The 21188-nt window shown below is 35.0% G+C and overlaps 1 protein-coding gene across 1 annotated transcript in view; it reads left to right on the forward strand.

Annotated features, from left to right (window-relative positions):
* Positions 1 to 20924, forward strand: part of LOC103772715 (tyrosine-protein kinase Fer-like) — a gene marked incomplete at both ends in the record, with an annotated part of 68074 nt that extends 47150 nt beyond the window's left edge. The window contains 4 exons of the mRNA XM_008940057.1: positions 246 to 302; positions 3277 to 3392; positions 4978 to 5072; positions 20801 to 20924. Coding sequence (XP_008938305.1) covers positions 246 to 302; positions 3277 to 3392; positions 4978 to 5072; positions 20801 to 20924 — 392 coding nt within the window. The remainder of the gene's footprint in view (positions 1 to 245; positions 303 to 3276; positions 3393 to 4977; positions 5073 to 20800) is intronic.
* Positions 20925 to 21188: the final 264 nt, after the last annotated feature.

A 21188-nucleotide genomic window follows, 5' to 3' on the forward strand; every position in this document is an offset into this window, starting at 1 on the left:
TATCATTTTGTAGGCTTAATATTCTGATAGAAATTTGCTATGTGGTGTATTTCAGTAAGTTATTGTTTAGCAAATTTTTTAATCTCTGGTTTATAAACATTTAGATTTAAAACTTCCTGGCATGCTTTTGATTGAGCAGTCTGAATTTAATGCTTCTTTAGCAGCATTTCTATGGCAACGTATCTTATAGTAACCACGTCTTACATATTTGCAGAGACTGAAACCCCTTCCTTTTCTTTCCATAGGATAAGAAGTGGGTTCTCAATCACGAAGATGTCACACTGGGAGAATTACTGGGCAAAGTAAGTAATCAAGTGATCTAAATAACACTTAAATAAGTTATATTAATCATTAAATCTATATTCACATATAAGCCTATATATATATTAATCATTAAGCCTACATTTGCCTTATCTTTTAAATTACTGTTGTCTGCAATTTTTATATCAATCCTTTTACTTTAATACACCCGACAACATTGTCCTTCAGATAAATGTAAATCACATTTACTGGTAAATTCTATAATGCTGAAAGTTTTTGACTAGCATACATATTTTTCTCTTTTGGAAGGCTTTTAAGCTAACTAGATTTCTATAAAGCATGATGTTTCTCTTTTACTTCATGTAGTCTTACAAAAAATGTTCTTGTGAAATATAAATGACGAGATTTATGTTAATGTGTTTATACTATTTATGTATTTATGATTAAAATTTTATATAATGAGATGATTAAACCACTCTTTGTTAAAACAACTTTTCATTGCTTTTGTGCTATTTATGCGATTTATTGAATGTTAGGTAACTTCACAATATGTAAAATCCTTCTGTAATGCAGTTTATATCACAAATCCTGCTTCGGAGCTTTAAGTCTTTAAAAACCCTGTACCTCACTTAGATTTTTAGCACCTTTTCATCTACAAAGATATTTAAGACCTCCTTAAATGAGAAGGAGAGAAATGAAAGCAATAGTTGCCTTCTTATTATGGTACCTGCTAAAAGAATTGATAAACAGTTCAAGAAATTGGGGAATTAAATATTGTCAGAAAATTTTCTTACCCTGGATAAAATCCCTTTGGGGAAGTAAGATGACATAAAGAGTTACCTACTGGTAGACAGTGCTATGTCTTGATAAAATGTAGGTACTATGACAGCTTCACATTCTTGAATAGGATCAAGGGAGAAAAATAAAGATGTTTCGGGCATTTAAAAAGCGTAGTCTTGCTAAAAAAAAAAAAAAATCAATTATTCCTGATGAGTGAAGGCAGTTAAAGCAATTGATTAATTTAGTAAGCGGAATTTACATGTACATTGCATGTTTTGGGCACAACACATTTTTAACATTCCATAAACGTTAAACATTCAGTGCTTAACAGTTATTATAGAAGGATGTATTAGCAGGAGTAAGACTTTCTCAGAACACAGTATATATCCATTATACATCCATCTCTGAAAAGATACAAACTAGAAAAGATAAGAAAGTCGGCACCATCACTGTCCATTTGACAGAATTTTAAATGAACTATAGCCATTACAAATGCAAGTGAGAAATCTGAGGGTCTATAAAATCTTGAGTGTCCTGGAAAAGATGAGGAGGAAAATCCTTTATGCCTAAGAGGATGCAAACTTTAGAAAAGGTGATTTTCCTTCACCTCAGGAGCTGATGATCTGTTTGTTTATTCAGTATTAATTCTAGACTACCGCACAAAATGAAAGTCAAATGAAAGGAATATATTAAAAATCATATATGTAGTAATAACTGAATTTTTTAAATAAATAAAAAACACATTTTCAGTACTTAAGTGATCCCCAAGGTGGGTACAGCTTTCACTGCCAAATACCAGAAGGCTAGCGGAAAAGAATGTTGGGAGTGATTCAGCTTCTTACCTTTGGACATCTCATGCCCTTTTGGATATCAGAGGTATTGTCCTGTCCTCTAGAGGTGCTATTTTAGAAGGGCAGATTGCTGTCATAGATGCTATTCCGTGCTTGCCACCTTAATCCTCATCCTAGGTTATATAAAATAATGCTGGAAACCTGTGTGTTTCTTCCCTTGTTAGTAGCAGCACAGTAGTATTTTCCATCTCTGTGCTTCTTTTTTTCCTCTTGTGTCTTCTTCCTTTGGCAATACCGTATTCAAATAAATAATGTAATGAGATCTTCACCACTCAGGGAGAAAAGGAAAGCATTTCCATTGAGTTTTGCTGGTTTTTGAAGTCATGTGCAGCCCCAGATACCAGGACACAGAAGAAAAATTCATGTGGTAATTTATCAGACATAGATTTAAAATTCAGTTGTATTTATTCTTCGGGAAATATAAAATTCAATCAAAAGTGTGAGGTCTTCAGGTTTGTTTGGTTTGTTTGAGTGTTTTTGGTTTTTTTATTCTCTTGCATTTCTTTCATTGATACCAGTGCTTTGTTACATACTCTACCATTTCCTTCTTCCTTGCATTTGTGTCGTAATTACTTTTCCTTTTGTTTTTATTGAAGTAAAAAATACACCTTATGGAGATTATCAATGGTATTTATTATTCCATTTTCTTCTATAAAAGCTGAAAAACTAAACAACTAACCCTGGAAGTGTGTTGTTGAAGACCTAAAAATTCTGATTATGAAAGGAGCTACTTCCTGAAGTCTTGTCCTAACGTGAGGCCTTACATACTTGCCTTTATAGAGCAGTGCTGAGTGTGCCTTTTAGAAAAGTTATCGTTCAAATGATTTTTTCAGGACAGACATGACAATACATTTTTTTCAGTGGTTTTAATTTATGATCAAAATCAATATTCAGTGGCTTCATTTTTCTCATTTTGCATTTTTTCTTTCTTGTATATATGAGAACGTTTGTTATTTTGATGTGATTTGTTCTCATTTCACAGATCACCTTTTGGTCTCTTACAGACTGCAAGTGGAAAAGCATTGATAAAATACAATAATGTGAAAATGAAACTGTGCAGGAGAAAAAAGTACAATTATCAGTGTCTGTTGATTTCAGAAGTTACTAAGAGGTTTTATGAAAAAATTGGAATTACATGATTGCTGAATTTTTTTTTTCTGTCCAGCAAGGTCAAAGTAGAACTTATAAACTGTGTCCATTTAAGAGGTGTACTATGTCTGTGAGCTGCATAATGTTAAGAGCAGATACTGGTATAAAACCTCATTTGGCTTCATAAGCACATTTCAAAGTTCCGTATAAGTTACATGAGTCATCTGCATTATTTTTCTGGAGATTTGTGAAGTTATTGTTTACTTAGAATGAATCTTTTTCTTCCTGATTTCAGGGTAATTTTGGTGAAGTGTATAAGGGAACATTAAAGGATAAAACTCCTGTTGCTGTAAAAACTTGTAAAGAAGATCTTCCTCAGGAATTGAAAATAAAATTTCTGTCAGAAGCCAGGTAGGTTCTCTAAATTTAATTGAAATACATACTCATGTTTTTTTTTTTTTTTTTTCAAGTTAGATTACTAGGTGGGTTTACAAAATCTGACCTTCAGAAAATTCAAAGGAGCGATATTCAAACTTTTCCTTCTTTTCTCTTCCTCAGTACATTTCACAACTGTTGCCCTGATAATTAAACAGAGGCATTTTTAACATGTGAATGCAGAGGCATCTGCATTTGCTGAAACTACCTTTTTGGTAAAGCAAGCTATGCCTGTAAAACACAGTTTTGTTGTTTTAGGTGCTTCCATTCAGAACTTCTTCTGAGGATTGGGGTAAAAAGACTGGAAGATGCTGTTAATTTAAATGTGATTATAGCAGTCATAAGTCCCACCTTACACACATGACTGATAGAGCTGATCAAATGTGGCCAGGTTACCATATAGACACCATTTACTATTTTTCTCTTTGTTAAAACAGTTCATTCCAGTTGATATATTTTATACTGTATAAGGCAGCATGGGCTTGCATATTTATCTTTCAAATGACAGTCAAGCCACAATATACTAAGTGTTCTGAATATAAACTGTCATAGGTGCATAGGTTGTAAAACCTCAGGGTGGAGGAGTGCATTGAGACAATTTCACAATTGTTTAAATTGACTTACTCACTCTTGCAATGAAACTTTGTATGTTTTCATTTTTACTCCCAAGCTGGTATGATCAATATGGAAAACTAGAAGATAATATCTGCATTTAAAGAATGAAAATCAGCCACTGTTATCTGTTGATAACAGCTTGTAACTGGGCAACTGCAGAGATGTATTTGTTCAGCAGCCTGCCACTAATGGAGCAATGTTAGTGTGAAAAAAAATATTGGGTGTGTTATTCCATACTAAATGTGTATGTAGCAGATCAGTTAGTATTTTATCTTGATCCTAGAAAAAAAGGGAGAAGGAGGAGATGCTTTAAGTCATCAGATAGTAGACAAAATATGTAAGTTAAAACGTCCCTGTAGAATTCTTCCTTGCCCTTCATTTCACCTATAAATCACAGCATGCTGTTATAGGCTGCAAAAGTTTTTATTAAACTATTGTGTAAGAAGATGTAAATGTATGTATTTAATTCCCCAAATCAAAACTGCTGTCCTTACATTATTCTAAAATTTGTTGTATCAATTAATCTCCTAAAGTAAAATTGCAGTGAGAATGCTTTTGAAAAGTGCAGCAGGGAGGTGTAGAGGCAAGCTGTGCAGGCTGTTTTGATGTAGCTTTGCTTCTGGTCCACCTCTGAAATGCTGTTTAATTACAAGGGTTCCTGAGAAACTGCAAACCTGTCAAGCTAGTTTTCAGCTCTGTAGATAAATGTTATGTAGACAAATGGTAAAATAAGTATAAGAAAGTGTTCCATCTTGATTTATTAGTGAATCTATATGCCTTCTGTTTCAAGCAGAATGATGATTGATCAGTTACACTTGATTTTTTTTCTTTATAATAATAGTAATGTCATGTTCCATTAAAATAAGATTAAAGTTTTAAGATATATATTTAATCAGTTTATATAATAAAGTTTATTAATATAATAAACTTATTGTGTGTTTTGCAGAATACTCAAACAGTATGATCATCCTAATATTGTGAAACTTATAGGAGTTTGCACACAGCGACAACCTATTTATATTGTTATGGAACTTGTGCCAGGTAATTTGTTTGCCTTTTTTTTGCAGCTTATTTTCATAGATATTATTTCCATAATGTAAAATGTATTGGATTTTATTTGTCTTTATCTGCATTCTTATAAATGATCTCAAAAATCACCTATGTTACAAATCTTTGGAAATACTAGGGTCTTTTAGCTTCAAAGTGGTGTGAGCTCCACAAATGTGTTATGAGCTTTTCTGTAGTCATTCAAGACAACAGAATTTGTTGAAAGGTATCTCAGCTCTATGCTCATTTTCCTTCTGACAAGATATTATATGGTACTTCCTTTAACAATAAACTTACATAGTGAGTGTTTGTATTTGACGAAAGTTGATGGATGGATAATACCTCAGACTTTGATCATCTCTGGTAATATAAGGTTTTTTTCTTTGCCCAGATATATTGCTCAGTTTGTGGGTTGCTCTTGATGTAATTTTGGAATCTAGAGTTCACTTTACTTGTTACCCAATTTCAAATTGTTGGGATTGAACAGCTTTTAGGCAATTTTACCTCTTTGTTGTTTTTCTCAGCAGCTGGAACATGTGTGGGTTTGGTAGACCCTAGGACTGCTTAATATGCGGTATTTGCTTTATTTTATATACTGATGCATTTGTTTTATTTGTCTTCAACATTATACAGCAAACTGTTTTAAGAACCATCTCATTCATGAAGACTTTGGTTATTTCTAATTCTTGAGCACTGGCTTAAGTACAAGAGCACTGATGAAACCTTTGACGTATTAGAATTTTCTGCTTCTATTCAATTACATTAGATTATTATGTTTGTATTTGTGATTAACTTTATTAAAGTGGAGAATAAAAGTGGTGTCCTGGGCTTTAAGACATACTTTGGTAATCAGCTTCTCCAGTCATCTCTGAAGATAAAAATAAATCCTTTTCTTTTAACACTTTTATCATTCAGCTTCAGTGTTTTCATAGCCTAGACCAAGCCGTTGAAATGTACTAATACAATTCCAGGAGGAATTAGTGAGAATCTTTCTCTGATTCCCATGTCTGGTTTGCAGTCCAATTCTATCAAAAAATTCTTTGTTTCCTGGCTTTTAATTTGCAAGAAACTTCTTAATTCTTAACCCCTTTTGTTGGTCTGTAAGTCCTTTGTGTATCTTTCATACTTGCTTGCCCTCATAAGCACTGTGTTATGTTCAAGCCATCGAACTTTTCAAAAGTCCTTTACACCTTGGTTAGCACACCATGAGACTGCCCAAAACACTAGAAACTACAATGATGCCAACTCTGAAGATGCTGGCAGAGGAAAGACAGAACACTTACTTAGATCAGAGAAGCAGGAGGTCTGATGTTACAGATTTTCTGTTTTCTAGTGGCAAGTTTGGATAAGATTACCTAAAATAATAATTATTAGTGCTCTGATTTGTTATTTAGTGCTGCCCTTAGAAGAATAGAATAGAGGTAGGCTTGTGGACTTGCATTCAACACTTAAATTTCAGTGTCTTCTTTGTGTTTGTCTTAAATGTGTTTACAATTGAAGGTGATTAAGCAGTTTAATTCTGACATGCTTTTTAATAACTAAAAATTACATGTAGCTTAGAATTGTATTCTGTAAATTTGTGGCTGAAAAGGCAGGTAATTAATAAACGTCTGACAGTTTTTCCCCTGAGGGAAAAATTAAAAGCCTCTCCATTACATGTGGAATTTCTCCTGCATATTCTGAGTTTTGTTTAACATTTGCACTTTTTATACTGTTTTTATATACGAAATACGTGTATGCTATGTACTTATGTCTTTTGAGACTCCTGTGGTGTGGCTCGGTAAGGGCTAATTCTGTTTTTCATTCCAGACTCAGATTTCAATTCAGATTCTTAATTTGTTGAGGTATTAAATGTTTAGTTTGAAACTTAGCACTGTACACAGAGAAGTGCTTCTCTGTTAGTGATTCTATCGTAAACTGTCTCTGCACAAATCTTCCTTTGTTGAAAATGTAAATGGGATTAAAAACTATGCATCTGGATAAAGTCATCAGTAAAAACAATGGAGAAGGTGACATATGCATATTTAAGCCTCTGTGCATCCATTGTTACATGCAAAAATAGCTCAGATGTTGCCAACAGAGAACAGAAAAATAAGGCAAGTTTTCAAAGACAATTATCCTTTGTAGGTGCATCCATTTTCTTGGTGTGTGTGTTAATATAACAAGTGATATATGTCTTAAAGTGAATCACGCTGATAAATTTTAAGGTGGGTGATATAGCAAGGATTAACTGAAATAATAAATAATGTAGCAGAGGATGTTGTCAATGCGTAGCCGAAGTGAAAAGGTAGATGAGACTTAGTATTCACTTATCTGCTCTTGGTCATACTGATCTCATTTGTCTATGTCCATCCAGTGTCAAGCCATCATAGATTACTCCAGTACAGAAAAACTTGATTATCTTTTTTTGCAATCCACCACCCCTCAAGAAGTGAAGGAAGTATCTCAATGTAATGCTTGTGTGTGTTATGGAAATTCTCTTTAGGGGTTGCATATATGGAAAATTACATCCTATCTCTCTGCCATTGGCTGGGTTGTTAGGGGCCAGTTCTCTCCTCTCTCCTTTCTCCTCTCTTCTCTCTGCCCTCCTCTTCCCTGCCCAGAAGGGGAGGAATATCCTGTAAGCAGAGTGTGGCATCTTTTTCTAGAGTTGGTTTGGATCAGGTTACTTTACTCCTTCTAGTTTGTCAGACCACATCTAATGAAAAAGAGAACTTCAAACCCAGAAAGGAGAAGGCCTGAAAACACAGAACTTGGGGGTTTTTGGTACGGTCACACTATTTTTATGTTGGTACCACTGATGATTACACAGACTTAGGATCCTTTATCCACTAGACTGAAAACACAGGAGTAAGAGTTTTAATGGTTTTTATCAATTAAGTTGCACGTGACTCTCGTAACAAGTTAAGAGACTCCAGTAAACTGGTAGAAGACAATTTCTTCTGAGGACTCAGAAATCATAACAAATATTTTTTAAAAAAGTGTTTTTTACGTATGTTTAGTAAAATATGCACAATGACCATTGCAGTATAAGCTTTTTTTTACATTTTAAAGAATGTATATCCAGCAACCTGCATTTTAATAGAGGAAAAATGCTACTGGAATATTTTTTTAAAGGGCTGAGTTCCCCTGTTATCCAGGTAAACGACTGACACTGTTGCCCAAGTAAAGACGTATAATAAATAGTTTATCTGAATACAAGAGCATATTCTGCCAAATGTTTTTATTCTTTGTGGCACACATACCACAAATAAAAATCTCGATAAGTTGTGGTGCCTATCAACTAGTAAGAAACCCCCAATTAGTATTTCAAAGAGCATTATTTGGGAGGTATGTGCTTCTATGTTGTGTAGGACAATATTTATTTGTTATATAATTTAGATGTATTATTAATTGATAAAAATATGAAGTAATTAAAATATTCCATGTCATACATAAACAGAAGCTAAAATATATACAGCTGCAACAATGTCCTTTCCAATACCTAGAAACATGTAAAGAAGAGATGTGATGTAAAACTGCCACTCAGGAATTTATGATGAGAGTTACCAGAAAATGAAATTACTCTTTTGAAATCCCAAGCAAATTTTTCTCTGTTTTTTTAATTCTCTTTCCCAAAATTGTCAAGATACCCATTGAAACTGAGTCAATTAGTCTCTAATACTTTTTCTTATAAACATTTTGTACATTTGTAAGTTAACGGAGATCTGTAGAAAAATCTTATTTGCCAATTTAAGTTATGCTAGCTAGCTGCTGTGAAAAAACGATATAGCAAAGCAGGTGGTTTTAAAATGTTGATTTCTGATTCAGTAACAGTTAAGTTCATAATAGCCTTTAACGCACTCTTGCAAATAATTTTATTCTTTTTTTTTACCTAGATTATATTGAAATATTAGCTAAAAAGGATTAGTGCCCAAATCCTTACCAGGGTCTAATGCTGATGTTGCTGTGTGGTTTCTCAGTCAATATGTAATAAAAAATAGCCTGGATTTTACAGCGGTGTAGTTTTTCTCTGTGGTCTCTTTAGTAGACTACGAACTGAGAAAAAACTACATTTGTAAATTAGCTTTGTGTTACAACACTTTGATAATGCAGAACTTCTCGCAGAGATTTCCTCTGCCTCTTTGGCAGTTATGACTCATTCTTTATGACAATTGTAATTCCAGTTTGAAAATACTAAGACTGTTTAAAAGAAAGAAAATTCGAGGAGGTCAACACCCATGCATTTATATGCTGATTTTTGGCATGCATTTTGTTTTCCTAATAGAAGTTAGGCTTTTATTTCTTTTGTTGTGCATATACCTTTGCTCATATTTTCCAATTTCATATTGCTAGCTTCTACTCTTCACATTCTGTTAGGACTCTTAATTTAGAATGGGCCTTGAGCAACGTACATGTGTGTGCCTCTGCGCTCCTGTGGCAAGTCAGATGTGCTGGTTTTTTGATACAGAGACTTAAGCAATCTCTGCTCCATGGTGCGATACCACGTGGTATGGTGTCTGGAGCCAGAGAGCACACAACATGAGATCCATAATCAGTGCAATTTCTTATTCCCTGCACAGTGAGCCATGCCATCTAATTTGCTGAGCATTTACTGATCATCTGCATAGCATATGCACAGTAAGTGGGATGCATCTAGTGGAGGACTGTTTTAATAGTAAGCACTTTTTCAGATAAGGAGCCTGTAAACTTGGGTTTATGAGCCAGAGCTTTACCTGGAGAGAATATAGTGGATAAAGTCTCCCTACTGATTCTGACTCCAGTGAGGCTACTGAATAGAGAAACACAGTGTTTGACTGCCAGTTTTTCTTGTATCTCCACTGCCCAAGAGCAGATTTCAGGTGCTGCATTAGCACATAGCTAGTGAGAACTCCATGCCAAAAAGGCATGCTTTATGATACAATACAGTGGAATATATCTCCCTGTAATTGCAGTATCATGCAATGAATTTTAAATCCTGCATTGAAGGAGCAGAAATTATTTGGATCATTTGCAGGAAAATCAGAGTAAAACACTCAAGTAGATAGATACATGCCGCCCAAGGTTTTCAAAATTTTCCAAAATCCTGCTTTGAAAAGTTACACTACTGAAACCTGTTAGAATTATGAAGAATTCTGATAATTATATAGGTTGCTGCAAGTAATTTTCTGTGTAATAGTCTTCCATTTTTTCTTGCTACTTTATAATGAAATGTCAGCTAAGATGATTTGATAAGATTTCTTGCAAAGGTGGTATTTGGTGGAGAATTTGTCTGGTATTTTGCAGTCTAAAAATACGAAATACTGCATTATTTCATAACTTAATACAATAACCTTTAAATTATTTGTTGTGATACTTTTTAAGTACTCAGTTTATTCTAAGAAAGTTAAAGTGAGAATTGCAAATGAAATTCAGAAAAGAAACCTTGAATGTTGAGGTTTGCCAAACGCTTGTTGTTAGTGTAGAGACATGAGTTTGTTGTCACATGGGCTTGACCAACCAGACTGAAAAGTAAAGTAGGAAAGGGGGGATACCAGTCATAGAACTGTTTAGTGAGGGTTGCTGCATATTTGAGATTGGGAATGCAGTCTGTAGTCTTTACCACAGAAATTTTCTAATGTGGAAAACTAGCCTTTTTCAGGGATGGTTTCCAAAAGGAGGAACAGTAGAACTGTGTGATAAAGTGTGGTATATGGTACTATTTAAGAAAGCAAGTAACTTTTATGTGGTGCCACATAAATATAAAAATATTTGAGCACTTTACTAATATTTTCCAGGGTTAATTTATTAATTTTTCTTTGCTCTGTGCACATTTTCCCAGTGGTTGTTTTGGTGCTTTATCATGCATTGTTGACCTTAAAACTAAAGAAAGAGAACTAATTATGAGGAGCTGCTTGGTATTCGGAACAGGAAGAGGACAATTTGCCAGTGTCTCTTAATGCTGCACAGGGCATAAGCAGTTTTCATAATAGCTCATTTTTAGCCAATTTAGATGATGATCAGAGACACTGCCTGGAATACTGCTAGCATTATCTGTAAGCTGGCCAGAGTCCAGGCTGATCACCTGAGAGTAATGGATGGTGTATAGGAAAGATTATCAAGAATATGGTGAAGGAGTGACAAAACCTGCTTCCTGTTCTTTTCCACTTTCAGAAGGAAGTCAACATCTTCTAATGGGGAAAGACAGAAAAAGAAGACACTAGAATACCCTTCTGTTTTATGTTTCCTTGCTGTTATCTTCCTGGTTTCAGTGTATCTCTTAGTGATAGTGGATCTTATTGTGATATTTGAGTTTTGAGAATAAGGCATTTCCACTCTCTGAAACGCTAAAGATCACCTAACTGTGTTTTCGTCTGCTTTTAATTTATCATGCTATCCCCTATGTAATAAAAAACAAATTGCAGATGTTCCTTTAAAGTTTGAATGTTTTTATTTTTCTCTTCCTAGGTTTAGGGGAAAACCAAATCAAAATCAAATGTAATCTGTAAAATGCAAAATCAATCCCAAGCCACTTTTTTTTTTTTTTCCCCCTTCTCCTTCTTTGTGTTCATTTCAATTTACTTGAATTTTAGCTTTCTCTGAAAGGGCAATTTAATGTAGAGTTAGGAACTCCATGTGTTTGTGAACAGTGTGTTCTAGAGTGGAGCATTTTGACGATAGATGTGTAATCCTGTGGTGCAGTTACCACTTCATGCAACTATTTCAACAGTTTATCTTGTAGAACCTTCAAAGTTACCTCTGTCCCTCCAGCAAAGAGTCTGTACAGTTTATCAAGATAAGCATCACCATCACACCAGCACCAGCTCACTCTGGAAGGATTTGTCTGATTAACAGTAGCTGCAAACATGTTATATGTTCCAACGGTTAATTCACAGTAGTAGAAGGAAGCTTGTGGTCACATTTTTTTGTGACCTGCTCTTTTTAGCTGTTAGAGTGTTTAAACACAAGTTGATAGTTTCTTTCTGTTTCAGGTTTCTATATATTTAAACATTTTTAGAATTGACATAGTTAAAATTACATTCCCATTAATATTTTTGAAGAATTTTATTTTTGCTAAGCCAAGCATTCAAAACCAGGTAATTCAAGGGTCTGGCTTGTCTGAAAAGTCTTAATTTAGCTTCCTATAGCACATCTGTTATGATAATAAATCACATTATTATTTAAGTATATTATATGTCACGATATTATGAAAACTAGATCTCCTTTATGAGTCAGATTCTTACCTCATACAGTTCTGAACAGTTTTGCAGGAGCTGTTTCTTCTCCAAATCCATTCTGTTGCCATGGGACTTATCTATTCTGTTGTATCAGTGATCTCCTCTGAGTGTGATTCCCACACCCTGTCCCCAGTGGGCACTTGTGAATGTGTTTCACTCTAATATTAAATGCACTGTAGGCATTTCTCTGGGATATCAGTGTGCATTCCTTATACCACCATAGGACTGCTGTTTGATAATGGATACATGGTTGCAAAAAACCAGCAACCCCCTACTTAACTGGACACTTGAGTTTGCATTCCTTGTATTATTTAGGCTGATATTGACATACATTAAAATAGATTTGCTGAACACTTGCAGCTGGAAACAGATTGAGCTGTGCTTGTACATATAAACAGCTATGAAAGTGTTCAGTAGCCTAATAGTATGGGAAGGTTGTCTGGATTAGGTTTCAACTATGCTGTGCTCTGCCCTGGTGAGACCTCACCTGGAGTACTGTGTCTGGAGGGCTGGAGCAGCTCTCCTATGAGGACAGGCTGACGGAGTTGGGGTTGTTCAGCCTGGAGGAGAGGAGGTGACCTTATAACAACCTTCCAATACCTGAGAGGGGCCTACAAGAAAGCAGGGGAAAGTATTCACAAGGGTTTGAAGTGACAGGACAAGGTGTAATGGCTTTAAGCTAGAAAAGGGTAGATTTAGGTTAGATGTTAGGAAAAAGTTCTTCAATATGAGGGTGACAGACCACTGGAATAGGTTGCCCAGAGAGGTGGTGGAGGCCCCATCCCTGGGGGCATACAAGATTAGGCTGGATGAGGCTCTGAGTAGCTCAGTCTAGTTGGAGAGGTCCCTGGTTATGGTAGGGGGCTTGGACTAGATGACCTTTGGAGGTCCCTTCCAGCCCAGACATTCTATGATTCAATGATTTTCTGTATGTTCATCTGATATCTGGACATATGTACCTGGCTTTCAAGGTGGAGTTCAGCAAGGCTGTAGCATCTACATTTGCAACTGGATAAGATAAACAAGTGTTCAGATTTGTACTGAATCATTTGGGATGCAAATTGCTTATGCCTTTGATGCAGAAACAATTCAGAGGTGACAATTTTTATTAGCTCAGGTGCAGCGCTGCTTGATCACAACTACACTGGCTCTGAGGCACATTCAGGAAGCATTTAGCAGGATCTGATAAGCCATTCTTAGCCCAAGCTATGGGGTTACCTCTGCACCCTATCTATTCATGCTGTTCTACCTGCAGTAGGCTTTGATCCAGCTGGGCTCACTCACTGCATCTCTTCTGAAATTAAAGTGACTCTAATTGCTTCTTTCTGTATGTTACAGCACTTTTCACTTCAACAGCGTGTGCTGGGTCAGAAGCATTTGCACATGAAGCCCTGTATTCAGCTGATGTATCAGGTCCCCTTTTTAGCCTTCGTTAGAAAAGAGGACTGAAGTGGAGAAATACCTACAGAACCATTATAACTGTCAAAAATCAATGCAACCAAAAAAAAAGAAAAAAAAAAAAAGGTCATTCAGATTGTAGACAAGTTGAAATTAGAGACAAGGTGCAGATTTTTAACAGTGATGGTGACTGTCTGGCTTTGTTTTCAATTCAGTTCTTTTTTTCTCTAGTCAAAAAAGTTTTCTGGCTTAATACCCAGCTCTTGCTAAAGCCACCTTCTGTCTACGTTACAGACCTCTGTCTGTTTCTCTAGTTTTTGTCTCTTATTTAAACCTTTCATCTTACACTCAGCTAAGTTTGCAGCCTCCAATTTTTATTTGTCTCTACTTCTCTGCAACCTGCCATGCCTTTGGTTCTGCCGCCTTCTCTCTTGCTGGACGCGTCACCCTGTGAACCAGACACCCTCACATGGGTTCCTTCTCTCCAGAGATATGCCAAATTTGGCCTTCTCCCCACAGCCCTCTTGTAGTATACATGCATATGCACACACATAGAGTCACCATTTCTTCTTCCTCCCTTCCTTTCTTCTTCATCTTATACATTCACACATGGCTCTGCCTTCCTACTTGCTGCATGTTTTCCAGCTGTGAGGATATTAAGAGAAGAGAGGAGCAGTAAGGTTCTTTTGTTGGGGTGTAGGTGGTCATGATTAAATCCCTTTCAGCTCAGAGCTTCCCTATTTGATAAAAGACCCAAGCTTCACTACATGTTCTTTTTTTTTTATTGTAACATTTGAGACAAGTTTGATTTTTATCTTTTAAAATATTTAGACTTTGATGATTCTGTATTTTCTATCAAGATTATACAAAAATAAATTATCCAAAATATGAAACTAGAAGATCTGTCTGAAACCTCTATAAAACAAACAATCAGCGAAGTGTTTTGATAGCTGCCATACCTTCTATATGCATCTTATTTCTTTGGTTTTATTTGTTGGTATTCCTTCATATGATTATTTTCACTTTCCCTAGAACAACTTTTAAGTAAAAATACAAATTATTTAATGTGTCTGCATATAAAAAATGTTCATTGTTTTTCTTTAGAGTAAAAAACCTTTGTTCATCATGTACATTCTGTTACACGTGGGCTATCTTGACTTTCTAATCCGAAATCCTTTTCAAGCCTAGTGATTATTGGTTTATAAGCATAGTCCAATTACAGGAATTAATGAAACAAAACTGAATAGAAGACTTCCTGGGGAAAGATGATTTTCCTTTCAGTTAATTTCTGAAGTAGGTTGTATCTGCCTTCTCATAGTTCTGTAGCTTCATAATGACAATACCAAAACCACATAATCCCTGTAATCTGGACAGGATTATTTTGCACAGCAGAGAGGACAAGGGATGCTGGCCATTGATGTCTTGTTATGATTTCTGGTTTCTATTGACAGATGATGACAGATTTGATTTTGGACAAGCTTTTGTGCCATGTGAGAATAGGTAGTTAATGTGGTAGGATCATTGGCTTCATGCTCTATAGTTTATTCGATCCCCCTTAAATCCAAGGCAAGGTTGCTGATCACTGTCAGTATTTTCTTGGTTTTGAATATCCTATGCGTATAGTCTGTCATTTTATTAAAAGGATGTGAAATAGCGTGTATAATTTTAATTGTAATCTTTGTCTCATCTTCATCTTTTTGTAGTGTGTATATTTAGTGCTAGTGAGTCATCTCCATGGTGGTCTCATCACAGATTTGCTGCCTAAAAGCCACATGCATTGCAGACCTGGTGCCAGCAACATCTTGTCTGTGTTTACCTGTTTATTGCAGCTGATCACGTGCTTGGCTTTCAGTGCGCACCACTCTTTTAACTGTCTTTTTTTTGCTTTCATCTTTTGTCTTGACATACGTGCATTTCCACTCATCCTTCTTTACTATTGTTACAATTACTATGGCAAAACTTTCCATGATATTAGCAACTTTTGTTTGCTTTGCTGAACTGAAAAAAAAAAAGTTTTAACTGGATTTTGTGGTAATACTCGTTAAGCAGTTGAAAACCCTTGGGTCTACAGTTTCTGTTACTATCTATGTAATATATATATGTTTTTTTTTAAGTGAAAGGACTGCATTACACCTAAGTGATCTATTGGTTGTAAAGTGAAAACGCAGAATTTTAAGGATAGTGAGTTCTTCAGCATTTCTAAACCCATGTATTTTCAATAGTTTGTCAAACAGCTGCTTATTTTCTTAAAAAAGAATTCTCAGATTGCCACAGATGCATGTTTGGTATTTTAAATTCGTAGTTTTAAGTAGCTGCATTAGGGTTTGCTTTGTTATTAATGTATATGTGATTGTGACACTAGGCAATAAAAATCTTACTTCTTTTACATTACTTAAAAGACTGACCATATGAGTCCTCAAATTTATAAATGCATGTTCAGATAAAGATTATTTCAATAATATTCTACCAGCTTATGAAACAATTATGAATGCTGAATCGTGGATCTCCTCTATGTTAGGTGACTATTAAGTGGTATGTCCAGAAGTGTTCTGCATCTGCATGACAAGTGTGTGCATATCTAAAAAGAATTAAGAGGACTCTTTAAACAAACTGCTACTTAACACGGCTGATTAGGAAAGGAAATTCTCCCACTTTATGAGAACTTATACGTGAATAATATATATATATATAATTCCATATAATTCTCTAATAATTGCTGTTATGTTAACACATCTATTAACATTTGTAGAGTTATTATTTATAACATTGTTTAAATAATGTGATGCCATATAGATATATAATATACAAATAATATCTGTCTGTATATCTGGATATCAATAAGTGGGAGATTTCCTATCATCATTTCAAAACTATATTTTAATTATGTTCCGTATCAATACTCATTATCAGAATAATGTCAGGAGTGACTAGAGTGCCAAGTAGGTAGGTACCATTTTGGGCACCAGCTCAGGAGAACACTGAAGTATGTACTCATAGTTGATTATAAATGTCATTGAAGCCAGAAATTGATGTAATTAAATGTTTTGTAAACTGATTTAACATATTTCATTGCTGTTCCTTGTATTTTGATTTCTTCTCATAGATCACAGACAGCTTTTTTTTCTCTTGCAAAACGTTATCTTACTTTCATGTGTGTCATTAAGTGAACTGTTATATTGCTGTAAAATACTACTTTACATGCAGCATAAAGTTTATGCTATAAACATGACCAACACTAGGAAATGCTGATATGTGGTATTTATTTTCACTCTCTTAAAATTCCTACATATAATCTGAAATAGTTCTTATTAACAGTGAAATACTTGAAGGGCTGTTTTGAGGAACCCAGTTTTAGCAGGCTGCTCTCATGGACCTTCTGCTCTTTTTGTCATCTGCTTAGGAAAATAATTCTACCATATTAGGCAGACGCTCCAGTACAGTTAATTATCCTCCTGTAAACCAAAGCCAGCCATTTGATTTCTGCTTGGTGGTAATACTATAAGGGGCTAATTATTTCTGTAGTACTTAGAGTGGTTGGAACAAACCTCATTTCCTGGTAGTGTTGTGTTAACACTAACGAATAACAGGTAGCTGTGTAGAATACAATGGAAATTCCACATATAAGAGAAAACATTACTTACTGTTATGTAGTCATCTAGTTTTGTTTCAGCTGTTTCATAGTTGAATTGGTATGTTTATTTCATTTCCATCAACAGCTATTATATTGGAGATAATGCTCTGCCACTTTGTGCTGCTAATAGTGAATTAGGGCTTTTTATATTTGAACTTGTTTTGAGAAGCACATACAGTTATTAGGTAGCCACAGTTCTGCACTGAAGGGTTTGTGGTGAAGTCTTATCTTTGAAGGTATTCGTGTGGATGTTTTCTTGTGAAGATGAATAGTTGGGACATTGGTCACAGTAGACCAATGTAAGAGTCAGAATTTACTAGTAGGAGTAATTTTGGTAGTTAAGGGACAGACACTTAAGCCTATATTGGTATCACAATGATGAGGATGATAAGATTTAGCCTAAAATGACATGTCTTGTACAGAATGAGACATATATAACTTTGTTCTTCTATTTTGTCTGCAAAGAACAATGCTCTCAGATCGGCATTAGAGTATTTAAAAGACATTTTTTTGTCTTCTCTGTGTAAGGGCAGATAGAAGAAAACACAACTGCTAGAGAAAATACACCTTTGCTAATTTTTTTCACTATTGAGACTCTGAGATGAAGATAATTTTATTAAAACTATGTTTTGATGATAGGCATAAAATACACTGTATACAGCTCAAGGTATACTGTGCTTGCTTTGCTTAAAACTCTAGAAGTTCACACAGTAATTGCCAAACACGGAAAATCAGCAAGTCTAAATCACTTCCTGATGGTATGATTGCACTGGGAAGATACAGGCTTCTGCTCTTGAGGTTTGACGTATTCTGATGTAAGGAACTGAGCATCTTTTAATCCTATTCAGAAATGAACTGATGGAAATCAGGATCTTAATCTGATTGCCTAAGCAAATTAGAAACAAACTTAAAACATGTATTATTTCTATTTTTTTTTAATGGATATGCTTAGCTTTTCTTTTGATACTGTGTTATCTTTAGTAGCCTTGTATTTGAGAACAGATTTTTTCTGTTGGTTGTGGACAGCAGTAACTTATTTGTACAAAGAATATATACAAATTGTGCAGAATACGAATTTAGATTCACACTGATGTTTTCGTAACACTCATACTTAGGACTTGTTCCTTCATTTTTAGTATGGCTGTATGAGAAGGCATCTGGGGGCTTTTTGTGTATGAAACTGACCTTATCTGTCCTTTCAGGTCTTCCTGCAGTAAGTTGTTAGAAATTCTCAAATCTTTAATATTAAAACATCAGTTGATTGAGGATAGAGTTTTTTAGGATAATCTCATATGTCTTTTCTGTAAGCTTCCTTGATTTACTATTCTCATTCAAGTAATGCTACAATTTGTCAAGACTGCAAGACTCACATTCATAAAGGCGTATAATCATAATTGCTAATTAAAAGATGATTCCTATGTACAAATCAGTGAGTTCTCAGTATATAAACAAAATAATTTTCATCAGGCTGTTTGTATGTGCTGGAGGGGGGAAAGTGCTTAAAAATTACTGTTAATTGTTTTCTGTAACCAGAATAATTATGTAAACATGTGTAAGAAATTACACATATTTCAATGGAGTCTTCCAATCTTTTTTCTCTCTGGCAATACCTAGTTTTTCACCATTAGCAGACTATGTCAGGAGCTTCTCATATTAAAGCAAAGGTGATTGTTACACAGTCCAGCTTGTAATACTGTTCTGTTCTTTTAAAATCTCATTAAAAATTAAAATTCAATATCTCAAGTTTCAACCCATCAGACTTTGCTATGAAATGTGTGTAACTAGCTTTTGTAAAGCAGAGGGTATTTCAAATGGCTGTAGAGTCAAACACATCGAGTCAGCTCTTGATTTTCCATCTGTGTTACCCAGCCCGGGAGTAAAGGGCATCATGCGCTCCATCCATGCCAGAAGCACTGTTGGTGTACTCAGTCTGTAGTTGCTCATCTGAGAGGTTCTAGCTGGCACAACATGAGAACACAGGTGGGACTGTTCAGCCTAGAAAGGGCTCAGGAGCATCTCATCAATGTGTATAAATACCTGAAGGGAGGGTGTAAAGAAGATGGAGCCAGGCTCTTTCCAGTGGTGCCCAGTGGTAGGACCAGAGGCAATGGGCACATATTGAAAAACAGGAGGTTCTTCCTGAACAGTAGGGAACACTTTTTCACTGTGAGGATGACCAAACACTGGCACAGTTTGCCCAGAGAAGTAGTGGAGTCCCTTCCTTGGAGACTGTCAAAAGCCATGATCTTGGACAACTGGCTCTAGATGACCCTTACTTCAGCAGAGTGTTGGACCAAATGACCACCAGAGGCCCATGCCAACCTCAACTACTGTGTGAAAACAGACTATTTTCTGGCTTTCCTGTAGTATTACGGTGTTTTTAAAAAAAAAAAAAAAAAAATCAAGCAAAGTCAAAACAGTGTTTTTTAACTGTAGTTTATCAAATGTTTAATTTTCTGGGAATTTTAAGGGACAACCTATGAAACAATCATATCCAGGTCATTTGCACTAAAAGAAACCTGATCCCAGGCAAAATGAATAAACAGAGCAGCTGGCAGTTAAGGAGTTAAGGTGCTAATCCATTAAAAATCTATAAAAAACCCATATGAAACTTGTAATACCTGATGTTATTTCACATTGTTAAAAAAGGTGGTAAACAAAATTGTGTAACAGTGCATTATCTGCAAGAGAGAATCACTGTAGGCAATTCAGTGCAAAGTGAAAAGAAGCAAAGACCAGAGCAATGGCTGGCTACACACTAGCAAATAAAGAGTGTGATGTGGAAAGCTTCACTATGATTTTTTGTCTTTGCCTGAAACAATAAAATGGATTTTAGAAAAATATATTTGATACAGTTATATCCATCAGAACATAGCATTGCAGTGTTGGTATAATGCTCCTCATGGTTCTCTTTGTTCCAAATCAGTTTTTCAGAATTTTTTTTTTTTTCAAACAGAAATTCCTTCTTCAATTGCCAGTGTCAAATATGCAGCTTACATTGCCCAAGATGTAAAACATTTTGTCACCCTCTCCAGACACATCAGTGTAGAATTTGAGAATCACCACTGCAGATGATCAATTGAAAACTATTTACTCTCATGTAACTAGTAGGACCTAACTTCTTTATTCACTTTTTTTTTTATAAACTCCTACAGCAACTGTTTTGTGATTATGGAATTATATTTATCACAAATTACCTATTGTTTTTTATGACAATTTTAATGTTCATCTGTATTTAATGGACACACATGAAGATTTTGGGTTTATCAAAAACATGCTGTGCAGTTTTCAGCTTTAAGCACCTGCTAGTTAATGGAAGTTAGGGAGAGTGCATTTTGAAAGGTGAATTCCTTCAGTTTTCTTAGGCTTATCCTCAGACTGATGGGTTAAAGATAACAGCTGATGGCTGCATTTTGTTTGGTCTCACACCCTTAATGAGAGATAAATGTGAATATCCTGTCTGTCATGTCTAACTGTCCATCCATCTGTTTTTCTAGGAGGTGATTTCCTATCGTTTTTAAGAAAAAAGAAGGATGAGCTAAAAACCAAACAGCTGGTGAAATTTTCATTAGATGCTGCTTCTGGTATGGCATATCTCGAATCTAAAAATTGTATACATAGGTAAGGAAGATATATTTTCTGTAATTTTGATAATTGGAAATGCTAACTATTTAAGTGTATGTGGTGCTTATTATCAACAGGAGTGATCCCTACAATTCAAAACAAAAAAAAGACTACAACTTTTATGAAAGGAGGTCATCATTGCTTTTCTAATTCAAAACTGTTTTATTCATTTGTGTAAAAATACATACTGTGTTATTTGATCTGTATAGTTTGTTGCTTTTAATATAAGTTAATAATGAATTTTCACCATAATAATTTACA

The sequence above is a fragment of the Merops nubicus genome, unplaced genomic scaffold (assembly GCF_000691845.1).
Source record: "Merops nubicus isolate BGI_N331 unplaced genomic scaffold, ASM69184v1 scaffold15505, whole genome shotgun sequence".
In the NCBI taxonomy this organism is placed as follows: Eukaryota; Metazoa; Chordata; class Aves; order Coraciiformes; family Meropidae; genus Merops; species Merops nubicus.